The sequence below is a fragment of the Eubalaena glacialis genome, chromosome X (genome assembly GCF_028564815.1).
Source record: "Eubalaena glacialis isolate mEubGla1 chromosome X, mEubGla1.1.hap2.+ XY, whole genome shotgun sequence".
NCBI lineage: Eukaryota > Metazoa > Chordata > Mammalia > Artiodactyla > Balaenidae > Eubalaena > Eubalaena glacialis.
In genome coordinates this window covers 110,137,417-110,157,402 of record NC_083736.1, presented here as the reverse complement: position 1 = coordinate 110,157,402, position 19,986 = coordinate 110,137,417, and the positions used below count along the sequence as shown (strand labels likewise).

The following is a 19,986-nucleotide window of genomic DNA, read 5'->3' as shown; positions in this document are numbered from 1 at the left end:
ACCCTGGATCTATACCCTTCACCCATGTTATATCTTGGGAGGCCCAGCTGCAACAGCCAGCCAAATGGTGTCTCTCTTTTTACTATCCACCCTCACCTTTCTCACCAACTTCTAACCGTAACACAGGTCACCACAATCTTGTAAATGTCTGTATCCATCTGAAAAATAAAATCACATGTCATATATTTGTAAACAACCAAATGAAGATGGCTGAAACACAGTATTGGGTTGGCCAAAAAGTTCATTTGGGTTTTTCTGTAACAACAAAGTTTTTTCCAAACAAACTTTTTGGCCAACCCAATATAACAGCAATGTTATTAGGAAGAAAGACCTGTTATCACTGTATAAATTCATAACTGCTGTTTAATTCTCAAAACAGCTTACTGTTCTTACTGAAGTAGGTCCATGGTCTTCATATGCCACTTATGATAGGAGATACACATTCTTTGGGGAATACAGTGGGGACTCAAATCTGGAAGTTCTGGGCATCTGTGTAGTATAATTCAAGAGAGGGCATTAAATAAATTGAACCGGAATCTGATCAAGCCGATCTGTTTACAGGCTATAGAGGGAGTATAAAAACAAGTTAAATTACTTTACAGTGATACAATCAACAAAATCCAGAATGTGGGAAGAAACGCTATATGACAAAACAACTAAATTTCTTACATAATTAATTTAAAGGGAAAACGGAGGGGGAACTTAGAGATTAAAACAGACAAATAACAACCAAATGCAATATATGGACCTTGTCGGATACCAATTTCAAGCAAACCAATGGTTAAAAAAATAAAAAGAGAAACAATTGGGTCCATCTGTCACATAATTGAACACAGTTCAGGTATTTGACCTTATTAAGAAATAGCTGGGACTTCCCTGGTGGTCCACTGGTTAAGAATCTGCCTTCCAATGCAGAACATGGGTTCGATCCCTGGTCGGGAACTAAGATCCCACATGCTGTGGAGCAACTAAGCCCACATGCCGCAACTACTGAGCACGCAAGCCACAACTAGAGAGAAGCCCACGTGCCACAACGAAGATCCCGTGTGCCACAACTAAGACCCGACGCAGCCAAAAATAAAAAATAAATATTTTTTTTTTTTTAAAAAGAAATAGCTAAATTTTTTAGGTGTGATAATGATATTATGGTTTTTTTTAAAAATACATCTTTTAAAGACACATATTAAAGAAACTGTGGATGAAATGATATATCTGAGATTTGATTCAAAATAATCAGAGAGTGGGGTGGGATGAGTGAGATAGAGATGAAATAATATTGGCCACGAATTGAAGCTGGGTGATGGATACAGAAAAGGTCCATTATACTATGCTACCCATACTTTTCTATACGCTCAGAATTTTCCATAATGAAAAGTTTAAAAACAGCAACAGCAAACAAACAAAAAACACACACAAAAGAGAAGGGGCACTTCTAGGTGCCCTGGGGTAATGGGATAAAAATCCCAGTCTAGCTTCCAGCCCCATTAAGTAGTCAGATTCTCTGGGAGGGTCAACCATATACTAGCAAGTTCATTTACCAAGTCTTGCCCTTCATCTTACATCATCAGCCTGAGAAAGGACATTAAGTTGTCTGAGTTTGGTTACTTACCAGATACCTTTTAATGTCCAAGTTTGTAACCCAAATTTAACTTGAGTTTAAGAAAAATTAAAATAATTTTTGAAGCTAACATAATTTTAGCATCTGTTGAATTTATTCAGCATAACCACAGAGGTATTGTCTTCATGTTGTCACACATAGACACAAACACAGATACAACACAATATCCATTTTTAGCCCAAGTGCATTCCTTCTGAGGCTCATTTATATGTCTTCATATGCCACAGCCCATCATTTAAATAATGGATATTTTCAATGCCAATTCCTTTGTTGACTTTCTCACTGCAAAAGGAATAAAGTACATAAACATATTGTTAAGTATTTTTATAGGCTTACTCATGGTAAATATAATTCAGGGTGCATTGCTATTTTGCAATTATTGAGCCACATGTAGGGAATTTATTTATATTACACTAACATTATCATCTACATTAAACTACATTACTCTGCTGCAGTTCATGTCTTAAAGCGATTCTAGCGATCAAACTAGTGGGTCCACAGAAACAGAGTAATGATGTCACCAAACCAGGAGAACATCAAAGTGTTATAATTAACCCTGAAACAAAATTAATAGGAATATTTTGGTCATGAGTTCCAACGTTTTTAAGTATATTGACTATATTTTGGTAATATATCTTTAATATTTCCTTAATATTTTATACCACCATGTTAAAATATAAGATAAATACTGTGTGGTACTAAGTTATGTCACTGTTTTTAAAAACTAGCAGCAAAATATCTTTCCCCACACCTAATCTACATCATACTAAATAAAAAAAATTCCTAAAATACCACACACATACATATAATACAGCTGTGTTGGCACACAGGTTCTTTTCAGAATGCTAAAGGAAGAATGCAATCCCAGAGACAAAATAGGTTTCAATGGCTTCCTAACTGTTAGGAAAAATCAGAAATGAGGCTTCTGTGCTTAAATATTTATAAGATGTGGTATGAATGAGAGCAAATTTCGCCTGTAATTCTGATTCTTCCTGCATAGGTTACCTATATCTTAAAAGCTAAGGAGGTCTAACAGGAGACTTACATATCTTCTGCAGACATCTTCATGACTCCAACACACAGAGCATGCTGTTTTCCTTCTGCCATGATTGCCTGAAAACACACAGCTAAGAAAACTATTTATCTATCAAAATGCCTTGGAGAGGGGGTGTCACATTACTACTTAAGCCGCTGTGAATCCAACTTGCATCTTCGCCTAGTCCATTAACTCCTTGAGGGCAGTGACCTAGCAAAATTTATGGGCAGATTGCAAATACTCAATACATGCTAAATGAATGAATCTAATAATCATTCTCTGTTTTTAAGTCAAATGTTAATAATACCATAACCCAATGCCAACAAAAGAAGGAGAAGAAAAAGAAGTCATGCAAAAAAGGAGACAAAATTTCTTGCATATAAATATTAAAAATGGAAATAAATATCAATTGTTCTAGTGCTTTAATCACTAAATGGTGGTTTCATATAAAGGACACATTAAAACAATAATTATATCCCCAATCAATCTTTAAGAGCCCAATGTAAGTTGCAATCTATCCAGAACAACCAGAATGTTCTTGGTTATCATTTGAAGTGTCTAGAATGTTAAACACTGCAGTACATATTTTAAAAAGTAAAGGTTCAAGGGTACACAGTCCCTCTCTGTACTAGTTTTGCAACTTTCCAAAAGTCTATAATTATTTCAAAATAAAAATTATTTTAAAAGTAAAGGCTAAGTACTAGGAAAATTTTCCATTTAGGGGAAACCCCAGAACTATAAACTTTAAAAACAGAAAAATCATAAACATAAAAGGGTAACCTGTCCTCACAGAATACTTTTTCTCCATTGGTTTTCAAGTCATTCATTCATTCAATGTTCCACAAATATGTGATCACCTATTATGTGACCAGTATCTATATCAACACAAGCTGTTCCTAAGATACAAATATATTGATACAACTTACACTACCCCTTAGATATAACTACCACAAGAGAGAACACCCTCCTTTTGAGCACAGGACACACTCTTAAACCCACTCCAATGGCCTTTCCGCTCCAGTGATTTCCCCATTCCCACCAAGTATAGTTCCTTTTCTCAACCTGAGGCAAATGGCCACTTTATCTATGACAAAGGAGATGTCCTCCTGTCCAGACTAGGTGACAAAAAACTAATCTGGAATATAGCTGAAACAGCACTGTAGAAATGGAAATAATGCAGAATTATTCAGCTACATCATGAGTTGAATAGATTCTTAAGGACTATCTGGGACTTTATCGTTTCTCTTTGAGAAAACATGTTCTGAGGCCCAAACAACCAACTTAAAAATGAACTTTAGAATAAAAGTTCATTGGAACTTTAAAATAAAACCACTGGGATTGCCAATGGTTCCCACTACTCACTTCTAACACTCCACCTGGTGCTTAAGTTCTTTTCCCTTTTGAGTGCTTTTACTCCAGGGTATCTGGGGTAATTCAAACATAAAAGTAGCAAGATGATGTCCAAATAAATGATCCAATCGTATCATATACAACCTCTCTATTAATAATTAAGAGTTTTATACTGTGTCCTGAGTCTGATAACAGTGGTCCCTAACTGAGCTGAAATGCAGCTGGGACTCTTTTGTTACTTGTTCTCATTTAACCTCTAAGATGGGACATAATTTAGTCTCAAGAAATAATGTTGCTTCCCACATCTTCAAATGTAGCCAGAAAGGCATGAGATAACAGTAAGAGTAACCTCCAAAAAAGTACATCTAATGTTCTCTGGGATGACAGATCTTTCAGTAATAACAAGAATACAATGAACACATTTTTCAACAGTTAGAGCCTGGGAAGGATACAACAATCGTATCTACTGCAGCAGGGTAAAGTTTAGCTCCAGGAGAAGTTAAGCCTGGACACATGATATTTGCTCCACTGAGTACAAATTTGATGGCTCCTTTATCAACCTGCTGGTGTGGCAGGATAAAAGGATCTAGAAGAAAAGAAATACATTACATAAATTAGTAAGACTAATGACTCAACAGAAAAAGGCAAAGGACATGAACAAATATTTCCCTAAATTACAGTACTCTGTGACACATGCAAAATAAAACTGAAACACCCTCCTTCGCTTATCAAATTGGTATATATTTTTAAGAAAAGTATTTCCCAGTGCTAGCAAGAGTGTAGGAAAACTGGCATTCCCATATACTGCTAGAAGACTTATAAATGGGTACAAGCTTTCTTTAGGACTACTTGGCAACATGTATCAACAGCCTCGAAAAGGTTCAAACTCTGACTCAGTAATTCTACTTCTAGGACTTTATCCTAAGAAAAAAATGAGAGATGTACAATATATTTAGGTAGAAAGATATTCATTATAGCACTAATATTTATATTAGAAATAAACTGGAATCAACCTAAATGTCCAGCAATAAAGTAAGAGATAAATGACTTAAAGTATGTCTATAATACCTATATAATAGGACCATGTTTTTGGAGAATACCCTGGGAAATATTCAAAATATATGATAAGTGAAAAAGGCAGAATAAAAACTGTCAGAAAGACCAGTGGTTGCTAGGGGTTGGAAAAGAGGGGGAGGTGGGAAGGATGAATAGGTAGAGCACAGAGAATTTTTGGGGTAGTAAAACTATTCTGTAAGATACTGTAACAGTGGATACATGACATATGCAATTGACAAAAACCACAGAATGTACAACACAAAGAATGAACCCTAATGTAAACTATGGACTTTCGTTAATATCAATATTGGTTCATCGATTGTAACAAATGAAGCATGCCAATGCAGGATATTAATAAGAAAAGAAGAGTGGGAAGGAAGTATATGGGAACTCTCTGTACTTTGTTCATTTTTTCTGTAAATCTAAAACTGCTCTAAAAAAGAAAGTCTGTTAATTAAAAAGCAAAAACTATGTAACAGAGAGCCCAATTTAAAAAGGAAAAAAATATGCATTTACACATAACACACAGACACACACAGAATACAGGAAATAATGGGATGGAAGTACACTGATATACTAACCATGGTTACCTCTAGGTCATGGGAATACAAGTGATTTTACTTCCGTATTTTACAAATCTCTAGAATGAACACATACTCCTTTTGTAATCTTAAAAAATGTATTTGTGTGTGTGTATGTGTGTCTATTAATAATTCATAATCTAACAACTAAAGGATCCCTGAAGGATTTAAAACAATATCTATGGGAAAAACTTTTTAGGCCTCTCAGGGCTCTCTAGGAATAATAACAATAATTGGTAAAATGTATTCACTTTAATGTCTTACCACTAGCCCTCCCACTAGTCAGAGAACACGTAAGTCTTTTTCCTACCAAGACTAGAAATTAATTTAAACACAGCTCCAAATTAAACATCTTACTGAAAAGGAAGCTGAATGAATGAATGTGTTTACTACTCAGAAGCCATAATTTGTTTTCTAGATCTCCATCCTCATTAATATCTGCCCTTTAATAATAATGATAATGATGATCCTGATCATGGGGATGATGACAAGTAGTAGTGGATGGACATTTACTGAACAATTACTACATCATAATAATGGCCATTATATATTGAGCACTTACTATGTTCCAAGCATTGTGTTAGGTGCAGTACACGTGTGTTACTATCTTATTTAATCCTCACAACCCTGGGAGATGTAACATACAATTGCATCCACTTTTAAAGATAAGGAAACAAAGCTTAAGTGACTTGACAAAAGTGACATGCACTGGGAATTGAGCCCAGACCTGCCTAACTCCAAGTTCACACTTTTAACCACCATATCATCCTGCTTCTTGCACAAGAATAACTTTAAGATGTTCTAAAAGGTTGGTTCCCAGCAAAATATTATTAAACAGGAACATCTTTTTCTTCCAGCTTATTGTGAAAATGCTTAACATATAGAAAAACTGGAAGAATAGTTCAATGAGCACCTGGACACCATCCACTTAGTTTCAACAATCGTTCATTAGCACTTTGCTATATTTGCTTTATCTCTTTCTATTTATACACACACATTTTTTTCCTCTACCATTTGACATTTCAGACACAGTGCTTCACCATAAATAAGCACACATGCCAGACACATACTGACTTGAAAAGCAGAAATTTTACTTTGCAGTTCAAAAACTCTTGTACACTGGGATAGCATCTACCTTGGGGTTTTCTTTTGTAATGTAATCAATCTAACAACATGCAAATGTGGGTACATAATAAACATTATTTTGTTTCTTAACACCTGACCTTGGCACTCAACTAACAATAACTGGGACTCCATGCTTTCCCTTATACAGAATTACCTCTATAAGGCAAATCTGGATACAAATGTAAAAGAAAATGCTCACAGCACTTATTACAGTTTGTGAATATATATTTGTGTAATTATCTAATTGTTGTCTATTCTCCCAACTAGACTGTTAGCTTCCTAGGGACAGGGACCATGTCTATCTTTGCTTCCTATCACATTCTCAGTACCTAGCTCAGTGCCTGACACAGAGTAAGTTTAAAAAATACTTTTTGAATTAAGTAATGAATGAATGAATGCTCTTTCTTGGGCTTTCTGGAATGCATAATGAGAGAATTTGCATTTTTCAGATTTACCACAAGATGGGGAGGGGGGAAATCTTTTTAGTTTTATATTCCATATAACCTAGTACTAATAAGTTAACTACCAGAAGTCACTTTCAACTCCTTTTGTGTCTTTCCATATGCCCAAATACATATTTTCTAACAAGACTTACATTTGTGAAGTAATCTTAGGGTTGGATAAAAAGGCCCTTCTCTTTGTCTAAAAAATAGTAACTCTCCATTTACTGTAAGGATCTCTATATGTTCATGGCTGTAAGACAAATGTCACAAAATACCAAGTTAGATATTTTCTTTCAAAAATGAATATGCCAAACATCCTTTAAATAATGTATAATACGAAGCATGCATATACAGAGATACAGTAAGCTTTTTAAAAAAAATTTCAATAAAGATCCAGGCCAAAAAAAACACAAAACATTTTTTTTTAATTCATACCAGTCCAGTAGAGAAAAAAGAAAGATATGACCTGCTACAATTTTATTTCACATTTTATTATTTTAATTTCCTTTTTAGATAATTAATAAAACAAATCTCTAAAGCACAAACTGAAATAAATCCAACTCTGAATAAAAACATTTAATTAACTCTTTAATAAAACAATCAGTACACAAAGCCACATTTTCCACAAACATAGAAAAACACTTGAAAATACAAATATTGATAAGTTTTAGAGTTACTCATTTAGAGTAGATAAATAATGTGAAGATAATTACATTTATTATGAGTGCAATCTAATCATACAATATTCAGCTTCTCTGAGCTTTACATAGAAAAAAATAAAGACTTACCATCGCACTATTTTGACAGGATCTTTCTTAGGCATGATTTGATTAAGCCATGGTTCAATATCTGGAAATTGTTCTAACAATTGGTTCTTAATACCCTTTATAACTGAGGTTTTCAACTGGATGCAGTTGGACACATTTTCTTTTTCATCAAATCTGCCAAGTGATTTTTGCAAGGAAAAAAAAAAAGGCATTTCCAAGAAGACATATCAGAATAGCTAAAGGTATTGTTTTAATTAGTCATCTATTTCCAAGCAAATATTTAGACGTCTAAAATAATTATGAAATAAATTGTTTTTTAAAATACCATTTCCCTTTTATTGTGTCCAGGACAAAACCAAAGTCTTAGTACAATATTAAAACAAACTGTCATAAAGTCACAATTAGCTGGGCGGGGGGGCGAGGGGGGAAGGATATGAGGCATATTTCACATTATAATCTGTAATTAGCTACACAAATGCCTCTCCTGGAAAATCTTACTCAACTCTACCCAGGAAGAAACAGATTCCCACCTATAACAAAACCTGTGTAAAAAAACAAAAGCAAAACAAAATGAAAATACCCTCAAGCGTTGAGATACAAAAGACCAACCCAAATATAACACTGAAAATCGGCCCCTCCTAGGCTATGTAATCTGCTGAGATTTTTTTTTTAAGTGATGATGACGACGGTATTTAACATCCCTATTTATTTTTGCTCAAAATGTCATGCACAAAACCCACCTTCCTTTGCCCATGATCCCCCTTTGCTTTTTGCGTCTACCAAATCTGGAAGGCAAACCCACTAGGTAGGTTCCAAAGAACTTTTGTCTTCCTCACACTGAATAGCCTATGGGGCAATCACGCTATTTTCAAGACAAGGTTCATCTGGCAGCTAGGCAATAGGTATCACAGTCCGCTAGCTTCCTGTCACCCAGACTCCTTCACTCCCATGACCCAGGAAGTCAAGCCTTCCCTTATTCAGTTCATAACTAGTAACCACAAGGCAGTGAGTGAAGGGCTCTCCTCTCTGCTAAAGAGGATATGTCCCTAAATCACAGTGCAAGGATGTGATTGGTAGAACCCTAGGAACGGAGATAGGACTAGGAAAGGGGGCAAAAGAGAGAGAGAGGTAAGGAGAAAGAAAATGAGGTTGGGAGGACCCAAACCCAACTGAGGATTAGGGACGAAAAGCTTAAAGAAGTGTTGCAAGTTGCGAGTGGAGAGAATAGTACTATAGAAAACCTTAGGGAGTAAGGATGGCAGGGGCGGGGGAGAGAGAAAGAGAATCTTTGCTCTCGCCCTCTTCCCCACCCCCACCCCCACCACCTTTGTGAGCAGCCGACGGAGGCCACAGCATGTCCTTACTTCTTGAACATGATCCAAGGTGAAGGGGGCGACGATAGGGAAGGGCCTGGAATGGGGAAAAAATTGAATTAGCAAGGGTCCGGCAGATCCCCTTACAAGAGGAAGGCCGGCACTGACAGTCGGAGCTGTTGTCGTTATCCGGAAAGGGAGACAGCCAGCCGCACTTTACGGTTCTCAGAGAAATTTGACTACTTCCGCTCCTCAAAACACGTCGGCTCTTTTGCCGGCCCTTTTTGGTTTACCGATCCCTATCCAGAGCGGGTAGCTGAAAGGGCGGGACTTGAGAAGGAAGAAGAGATAGAGCAATCATTCTAAGAGCAGGAAGAGAAGATGGAGGGGGCGGGGCAATCAAGCAAGGCAGTATTTAAGGCCGTTGCGTCACTACGGGTTCCTCAAAGGGTCAAAATTTTTCCGTGTTTCATTGCTACCTACAGTTATTTTTTAGTGGGAATGGGTTTTGTTCCCTGAGACAACCGAATGGATTGGTGCTTACCGACCAGCTTGAAGCCAAGCAAGCCTCTTGACATCATGTTTATGTACTCGTGGGCTTGCCAAATTTAGCAAATAAAAATATAGGACGCCCTGTGCAGGACATTTGGATTTCAGAAAAACAATGAATACTTTTTTTAGTATAACTATACCTCATCCAATATTTGGGACATACTTATACTAAAAAAAAAACAAAGTACGTGCTATCTGAATTGAATTGGGCGTCCTGTATTTTAATCTGGCAACCATATTCACTGGCCACAGTGAGGTGCCCCCAAAGAATTATTCACTAGGTTGCTGTCCCCTGCCTCACCCCCATGGCTATAAGTTGAGCTATAAATATAAAGAGGTACCTTCCTTGAATGATAGAATGGCCTGTAGCCGATCGATACTAGACTAATCCGATTGAAGAGTTAACAGCTAAAGAAACACGTTTTACTTACGTGATTTTAAAAAAGAGCAAATCAAGGGTTTTGATCAGCAAAGAAAGCATAGAAAAATGCAAAACCTAAACAGGCACTACCCAGGCGGTGGGATGGGTGTGCACTGATCTGTAAAACAAATACACCAGTCTCTCCAGGGAGCAAATACTCTATATTGGGGAGATGGGCGCTTGGCAATGACAGCAAATGGTATTATGTGTTTGAATTGTACTGCTAACTCACCTTGCCTTGATTCTATGGTAGCAACAATCTTCTGATTATAATTTAGCTTCCCATGAAGATCTGCCCGGAAAGGACTTTTTATTTTCAAATCATATCCGCGTGAACAATTGTCTTTGTAAATTAATAAATTGGCATTCTGGTTTATACATCAATCTCTTGAGAACGTCCTTAGCGTGAATCCGCATTCCCAGCATCAATCAACTCCGCGACATTTAAATATTGTTTATGAACATACAAAACTGAAGCCCAGACCCCAAGCTGTGGTTAGTGCTACACTGTTAGGCTCCTTACAAAACAGGAGAACTTTCCTCTACTGGCAACTCACATCGCCCTGGAAGCCTGCCATGTAACAGTAAATATATTATAACAACTATAGACTGTTATAATTAAGCGGTTGGAGGTAGGAGAAAATAAATACTTTGTATTCAATCTAAACATAACACCTTAGTAATAGCAATGTATTCCACTAGTAAATAAAATTTAACTTGATGAACTCCAAAATTAATAATACCTAGATGGACTTCCTAGTTTCTTGAACCTACTAATTTTAGACTTATTAAAAAGTATTATGCTGAGTATTTGCAGTGCTAGAAATAACAGCTAACTTTTAATTCTATAAAAATTATACATAAGGACTTCCCTGTTGGTCCAGTGGTTAAGACTCCTCGTTTCCACTGCAGGGGGTGCCAGCACGATCCCCGGTGGGGGAACTGAGACCCCGCATGCCGCGTGGGGCGGCCAAAAATAATAATAATAAGGTTTTAAAAAATAAAAATAAAATGTATACATACTCTAAATTATGACAAATCCCACATGCATGGAATAGATATATAGCTACATGTGCATACATATTTTAATCCACTTTCATACCCTCCGATAATCACAGAAACTGAATCTGAATTATGACAAATGCCAAGTTAGGTCATTAGTATTAACGAGGGAGATATTTAGTTCTGTATGTGTACATGAATACCTTTATTCATAACCCATCTACACAGATACATAAGCAGGGCCCACTTTTCACTGTAATGTGTTTCTGGTTTTGTGTTGTAAACAGGATCATTTTTCCAAGGTTATAATTGGGGGTTTACTCCTGACAGAACTCATCTTCAAATAAATCACTGCTACAACAAACAATATGTCATAAAAGAAGAAATACCTCAAAATAAACATCTTCCAAAATTGAAATAATGAACTTCATTTATTCATGCAATAGTTATAAAGGACCTTTATGTTTTAGACATATATGCTGTCTATACTAGAATTCATGCATAGATGTTCTGTGCAATTTATTTTACAAGGGACATCAATGTACATGCAGCACAGGACACAGAAAACCCAAGTCTAGCATACAGTTTACTAAAATAAGTAACCTAGCTATAATAAGCATTAAACATTTAATGATTGTATTTGCTGTCTTAGAATTTTGAAACAATTTTATAGGATCATCTTGACATAAGAGTCTAAAATGCTGCCCAAGGAAGTTTACAGTAAGGCCTCCTTTTCTTCTTCATAAGCTTCCTTGAGCAATAAGCATGGCACCAAAACCCTTCAGAGTGTCCAGTAAAAAATGGTTTCTTTAGGAGGTGGGCCATAGCTTTGAACACTGGAGGAGGTGCTTTCACTGCAAGAAAGAACTGGGCCACTGCCAGACCCCTACTGGGTCTCTCATCTCTCAGAATCTACAGCCTGTGAAGTCTTCCATTAAGGTCACTTTTCCCACAAACCGCACCGCAGCCTTATACTTCAGAGCCACCTGCAGCCTGACTTTATATCCCCGACAAGGTCAAGACATACCTAAGAATCACACCACTACCCCCACCACCAATCACTGTGCAGAGCACAGGTGAGAAAATGCATTGGCCACGGCCTGGATCCTTCCATACAGAGCAATATAAGGAACACCAACCAAACAGCATCATCCACCTCCAGTCCCAAATACAGCTAAATTTGGAGAAAGCTGAGAGACCCCTATTTATCAAAAGACTGTCAGAAGTAACCATCTTGACAAATTTATGATAAGCCGAACTCACTGTGCCTCACTCACATCCCTATTTTCTTTTGTCTTTCTTATGTAAGCACCCAGTTCAATCTATTATTATGTGACCTTGGGCAAGTCACTTAAACTCGTGTGCCTGTCTTCTCATCTGAAAAATAAAGGCTCTACTTTATGAGGTTGTTATGAGGATTAAATGAGAGAATACAGGCAAAGCATTGTTAAATTATTAGTATTGTTATTATTAAATTACTATTGTTGTCCTTGTTATTCCTCTCTTTTAACCTCATTCCCATATTCCTCTGTGCTTCTTCTCCTGCCACCTGACCTCTCATTTCTACCTTAATTTCCAGGTGCTTCTGCTACGCCTCCCTGGAACACAATTCCATGATTAACAAACTCTCCTACCCATCCTCCAACTTATCCCTGAATGTCCACTGATATTCCTGGCTTTCCCACGAGATTGGAGCTTCCCTTACAGCCCTTTCAAGTGAAAGTGATTTACACCAAGACGCTGCATGTACTAGGGAGTCAGGAGGTGATGTGATGCCCTCTTCCAGCCACACTACAACTTCTAGACAATTCCTCCTTCACCCTCAGGTAAAAAAAAAAACAAACCCCTGATTCTTCTTCCTCTAAGTTTCATACTATCTGGTTACACCTCGACTTCCTCTTTGCTGTACTCTACTCATTCATTGAAGATCCTGGTTCACAGCCTTTCCTCTCCACCCTAGAGTCGTTAAACACTGCAAGAGAAAAATCACAGTTAAATAGACAGGTACCACCCTGAATTCGTAGTCACCAGCCTCAAGTGGACCTTCAATATTCCTGGGGAAATCCTTTCATGTTTTCAGGTCACTCTCTCATTCTCCCCAGTGATTCTTTCAAAGCTTGCCCATTTTCCTCAAAACTCCAACACCTCAACAGCCCCTTCAATCTACCAAATAACTCACCTCTTAAAGATAAGATAGAAGTCTCCATGTGGGAAACCAACTTCCTACTACCTACTACTACCAAACTAGGAATATATTCAGAGCCATCCTTCTACTGTTAAAATGAGAGAGAGCCCCCTTCCAAGCTAGGTCTAATTCCTCCATCTGTCTTCCAGATCCCTTTCATGTACAGGTCCTCAGTAACCTTACTCAAGCTGTCATTACCTCTGTCCTATACCTTCAACCTCTCCCTCTCTACTGGCTCCTTCCTCTCAGCTCTTTCAACGGAAATACGTGAATACACCCACATCGTATAACATTCAAACAACACGGAAGTATAATGACCATAATCATAGCTAGCATCTACTGACTACTTACGCTATGTCAGGCACTGTTGTGAGTGCTTTCATGTATTAACTTATTTAATTCTCCGAGTGACTTTATGAAGTAGATAGTATTATTATTTCCATTTTATAGATGAGAAAACTGAGGAAAAAAGAGGTAAAGTAACTTGCCCAAGATTACCAAGCTATGAAGTACCAGAATCTGGAATATATATATACATATATATATATATATATGTATATATATATGTATATATATATATATATATATATATATATAAAGTCACTTTGCTATACACCAGAAACTAACACAACATTCTAAATCAACTATACTTCAATTAAACATTTTTTAAAAACACACACACAGGGCTTCCCTGGTGGCGCAGTGGTTAAGAATCCGCCTGCCAATGCAGGGGACACGGGTTCAAGCCCTGGTCCGGGAAGATCCCACATGCCACGGAGCAACTAAGCCTGTGTGCCACAACTACTGAGCCCACATGCCACAACTAGAAGCCACCGCAGTGAGAAGCCCGCACACCGTGCAGCAACAAAGACCCAATGCAACCAAAAATAATTAAATTTAAAAAAAACCAAAAAAACAAAACACACACACACACACAACCATGCTAACCAGCTTCATTCTAAATTCATGATCACTAATCTCAAGTGGGCCCTTAATGCTGCCTGGCAATTATAGTATATATTCTTAGACTAGTGCTGTCCAATAGAACTCTCTGCAATGATGGAAATATTCTATAATCTGTGCTCACCAAAACAGTAGCCATTAGCACATGTGGCTACTTATGTTTACATTTAAATAATTAAATTAGATAGACTTTGAAAAACCAGTTCCTTAGCCATATTAACCACATTTCAAGTACTCAGTAGTCACATGTGGCTAGTGGCTAAGTATTGGACAGCTCAGCATAAGCCATTCAGTCTCCCCTAGATGACTATTTCTCTCCTTCAACCTCCAACACCTTTCACAGACTCCCACCACCCCATCTACCCACTTCTACCAGCATCTCAAACACATGTCTAAAACTGTACTTCTAGACTCTCTCCATTCTGTCCCCTCATACACTCATCTATCCCCAAACCTATTTCACCCATAGTCATCAGTTATTGACAACTCCATCCTTTCATGTGCTCAGACCTGAAATCTTAGGAATTTCCTTCACTCCTCTCTTCCTCTCACACTCCACCCCCAAGTCATTGGTAAGTCCTATTGATTCTTCAAAATATATCAAAAATTCAACCACTTCTCATGACCTTCACAGCTACCATCCTGGTTCAAGCCATCATTATCTACTGCCTGGATTGTTTCAATAGCCCCCAAACTGGTCTTTTACCTCTGCCTCGCACCACAATCTATTTTCAACACAAGCCAGATTTTCCTATTAAAAGTGAAATTCAAAGTAAAGACTTTTCTCTGCTCAAACCTCTCCAACAGCTCTCCATCTCAACTAGAGTAAAACCGATATCTGTACAATAGCTTACAAGGTCTTTAATTGTCTAGGTTCCTGTTACCTCTTCAATTTCATTTTCTACTACTCTTCCTTCCCTTTTCTTACTCTTCTCCAGTCACACTGACCGCCTTGCTATTTTCCAACACACCGCATCTTAGGGTCTTTGCACTGGTTGGTCCTTCTACCTGGAAAGCTCTACCCCAGATCTCCACATGACCAATTCCCTCACCTCCTTCAGACCTTTGCTCAAATGTTACCTTCTCAATAAGGTATTGCCATAGACTCTCCTTTTAAAAATGCCATCTAGGGACTTCCCTGGTGGTCCAGTGGGTAAGACTCCACGCTCCCAATGCAGGGGGCCCGGGTTTGATCCCTGGTCTGGGAACTAGATCCCCGCATGCATGTAAAGATCCTGCATGCCGCAACGAAAAGCCAGCGTGCCACAGCTAAGTCCCGGCGCAGCCAAAATAAATAAATAAATAAGTATTTTAAAATGCCATCTACCATCCCCCCGCCATCCCTTTACTCAGTTCGGTTAATAATGACCTCCGCCTTGCCAAAACCAAAAATCATACTCAGTTCTCATTTTACTCAAACTCTCAGTAGTATTGGAGTTGACCATGATCTCCTTCTTGAAACACTTTGGTACCTTGACTTCCTTAACACCACCCTGTCCTGATTCTCCTTAGCCAGTTTCATAGCTTTCCATACCATCTATATACCATGGACTTCCAATTTGAAATCTCCAGTCTGGATATCTCCTCTACACTTCAAATTATCCAAAGCTGACATCTCCACTTGAATAATAGACACTGGAAATGAAACATGTCCAAAATAGAATTCTTGATTTCAGCCCCTTCCCCAACATGCAATCTTCCTCATCTCAATAAATGGGAGTCCCATCCACCTATTTTCTTGGATCAAAAATCCCTGAAGCCCTCTCTTTCTCTTACATCCTTCATTTAGTCCATCAAATACTATCACCTTTACTTTCAAAATATATCCAAAATCTGATCGCTTCTCACATACCTCCAACACTATGACTCTAGTCAAATTCACTATCATCTGTCACCTTGACTACCAAACTCGTCTCTTACTTATTTTGCTTCTTGCTTTCACTCTTACGCCTGCTGCCTTACAGTCTATTATTTACACAGCAGGTAGGATGAACCTTTTAAAACGTAAGTCAGATCATGTAACTCCCTTGCGCAAAACCCCCAGTGGCTTCCCATCTCAGTTATAATAAGATCCAAGGTCCTCATCCTGCCCTGAAGGCTCTACATAATCTGGCCCCCATCCACCCCTCCACCTCATCTACTACTACTCTCCCTTTCTCTGCTCCAGACACATTGGCTTTCCTGCTATTCCACAAGCATGCCAAGCATGGTCCCTTGCTTCTCAGAGTCTTATTTTTTTCCATTGGTTCTTGGATGAATAGAATTAAATTAATCATAATCTTTGATTCATGGCACATTCTCTTTATTAATACAAGTATGGTTCATTTTTAGTTAGTTTTTTAAATAATGTAATAAGTATCCATGAACCTAATAACTAAATCTAACCATATGGCCCTAATCACATTCCTCTGCCTCCCCCAACCCCCTGGCAAAGAATCATTATCCTGAATCGTGTGTTCATCATTTTGTGGTGCTCCATTTAATACAATTTTATGTCATACATATATATGCACACACACATATATAGATATATATACATATACATACACATACATATATAGATATGTGTGCCTACATACATATATGGATATATATATATCTTTCTTAAAAGTATAATTTTTATTATAATGTATTTTAACTTTATACAGCTATATGCTGTATGTACTCTTTGGGAACCTAATTTTTCCCCCTCCATATTTACTTTTCTAAGATTCACCCATGTATATTTGCATGTTGCTGTTGTTCATTCATCTTGATTGTTGTGTAATATTTCATTGTGTGAATAACACTTCAAGGCCTTGGCGCTTTTGCCCTCTGCCTAGAATGTGCTTCTCTTAGATAGCCACATGACTCCCTCCTTCACTTCACTCACGCCATTATTCAAATGCCACCTCATCCTAACACTATCTAAAATAGTGCCCCATTTTACACTCTCTCTTTTACTCTTCTTTACTTTTCCCCATAGCACTTATCACTACTGCGCTGAATATTCTCACTTTGCCTCTCCGGATCCACTCTCCCCCTTTCCACCCTGCTCTGTGCCCTGCAGCAGATCTTTATGATCTGAAATAATAGCTTCCTTGCCTTCTGGTTTCCCCTTTGGTTTTGCCTGTGAGAGATACCCTCAAGAGACAGGAGGGTGGGAGAGACTGGAGTTGTAGCATTTATTCCCCAGCTCCCTCCCTGTTGTGATTTTCCAGCAGCTGTGACACTCCTGTCTGGTGACTCTCTCCTATTGCCATACTTCTCTCCAGGTTGACTCAGGGCCAAGCTATGGTAATGTCTTCTCATCCCCCTCCCACCTGTGGCTGCTGAATCATTTCTTGTCCTTTCACTTAACATTGTTTACAACTTTGTAAATACTCCTTCATTAAATGCTTATCAATCCTTCTGTTTGAATGCACCTCTCTTTTCTGCCAGTACCCTGAGTGACAGGACTGCCTGACGTTAAAATTATTTGTTTTTGTTGTTGTTGATTGTCTGTTTCCCCCAGTAGATAGTAAGCTTCAAGAAGGTAGGGGCGGGACTTCGCTGGTGGCGCAGTGGTTAAGAATCCGCCTGCTAGTGCAGGGGACACGGGTTCAAGCCCTGGTCCGGGAAGATCCCACATGCCGCGGAGCAACTCAGCCTATGCGCCACAACTACTGAGCCTGCGCTCTAGAGCCCGCGAGCCACAACTACTGAGCCCGAGTGCCACAACTACTGAAGCCCACGTGTCTAGAGCCCGTGCTCTACAACAAGAGAAGCCACCACAATGAGAAGCCCGGGAACCGCAACGAAGAATAGCCCGTGCGCAGCAACAAAGACCCAAGGCAGCCAAAAATAAAAATAAATAAATAAATAAAAATTAAAAAAAAAAAAAAAAAGAAGAAGAAGGTAGGGGCTTCCCTGGTGGCGCAGTGGTTAAGAATCCGCCTGCCAATGGAGGGGACACGGGTTCGATCCCTGGTCCGGGAAGATCCCACATGCCGCAGAGCAACTAAGCCTGTGGGACACAAATACTGAGCCTGCGCTCTAGAGCCCGTGAGCCACAACTATTGAGCCTGCATGCCACAACTACTGGAGCCCGCGTGCCACAACATGAGAAGCCACCGCAGTGAGAAGCCTGCGCACCACAATGAAGAGTAGCCCCCACTAGCCGCAACTAAAGAAAAGCCCACACATGGCAACAAAGACCCAATGTAGCCAAAAATAGAATAAACTAAAATAAAATAAATTTCAAAAAAATGAAGGTAGGGACTTTGGGACTTCCCTGGTGGCGCAGTGGTTAAGAATCTGCCTGCCAATGCAGGGGACACGGGTTCGAGCCCTGGTCTGGGAAGATCCCACATGCCGCGGAGCAATTAAGCCTGTGCGCCATAACTACTGAGCCTGTCCTCTAGAGCCTGCGAGCCACAAGTACTGAAGCCCGTGTGCCTAGAGCCCGTGCTCCGCAACAAGAGAAGCCACTGCAATGAGAAGCTCACACACCACAACAAAGAGTAGCCCCCACTCACCGCACCTAGAGAAAGCCCACGCACAGCAATGAAGCCCCAACGCAGCCAAAAATAAATAATAAATAAATAAATAATTTTATTTAAAAAAAAAACAAATAAAAGAAGAAGGTAGGGACTTTGTCTGACTCCCTGCTATATCCCCAAGGCCTAGAATAGGCTGAACTCATAATAAGCATGCAATAAATATTTAAGTGAATTATCAATACATATAATACTGCATTTTAAATGCTTACACACAAAAAATTGCTTGCACATACCTCTTTCAAAACAAATGCCATTATTTCTTTAAGCTACATACCTAACAGAATTGCAGAGTTGAGGGTTAAGTGGATATTTAATTTAGTAGATAGCACCAAATTTTCCTCCATTCTCCAATAGAAGGAATCAGGGCTCCATGGAGAAATGGCTGACTCTAGGACTGGGACATGGAAAATATAAAATGAGTCGGGAGCACCATAAAATTTTTTTTAATTATAAAAAACTGAACAAACATAAAAACAAAAACTCCCTGCAATTATAGAGGTATGTCAAAGGGATATAGGAGCCAAATGAAAGAGCTTCCAATGGCCAAATTTGAAACAATTTGAGCAACAAAATTGTCATTGGATTATAATTCAAAGTATAAAGTAAATATCAACAAATCCATACTGATATTAATAAATGATTGAATAAATAAATTAAAGGAGAGTACACAAATCTCTTGTACAGAAGAATTCCAAATAATTTATGTAGATACTCTCTCAAGCCAGTGGAGCATAACTGCCCACTCCTTAAGTGTAGGATGTGCATAATGACTTCCTTATAAACAGTGGAGTTTGGAAAGAGAAAAAGAGAGTAGTGTTGCAGTAGAGAAACAAGCCAAACACTGCCTCAGCCAGGCAATCAAGGTTCACCTCATCAATGATAAATCATGTTGATAGCATGTACCCTTGGTATGATGTATAACTATGGAAAATGCATCAGACAAACTCAAATTGAAGGATATTCTGCAACATATCTAACCGGACTCCTTAGAACTGTCAAGGTAGTCAAAAACAAGGAAGGTCTAAGAAATGGTCACAGCCAAGAGGAGCCTAAA

General features: G+C 38.4%; 1 protein-coding gene across 1 annotated transcript; it reads right to left on the bottom strand.

Moving 5' to 3' along the window:
• Window positions 1–1,690: 1,690 nt before the first annotated feature.
• On the bottom strand, window positions 1,691–9,672 carry MCTS1 (MCTS1 re-initiation and release factor). The gene is made up of 6 exons (XM_061178450.1): window positions 9,341–9,672; window positions 7,998–8,150; window positions 7,362–7,459; window positions 4,457–4,590; window positions 2,664–2,731; window positions 1,691–1,900 (listed from the first exon to the last, which is right to left on the bottom strand). Exons 1-6 carry the CDS (start codon window positions 9,349–9,351, stop codon window positions 1,819–1,821), a joined length of 546 nt encoding a protein of 181 aa, XP_061034433.1. The 5' UTR covers window positions 9,352–9,672; the 3' UTR covers window positions 1,691–1,818.
• Between the last annotated feature and the right edge of the window lie 10,314 nt (window positions 9,673–19,986).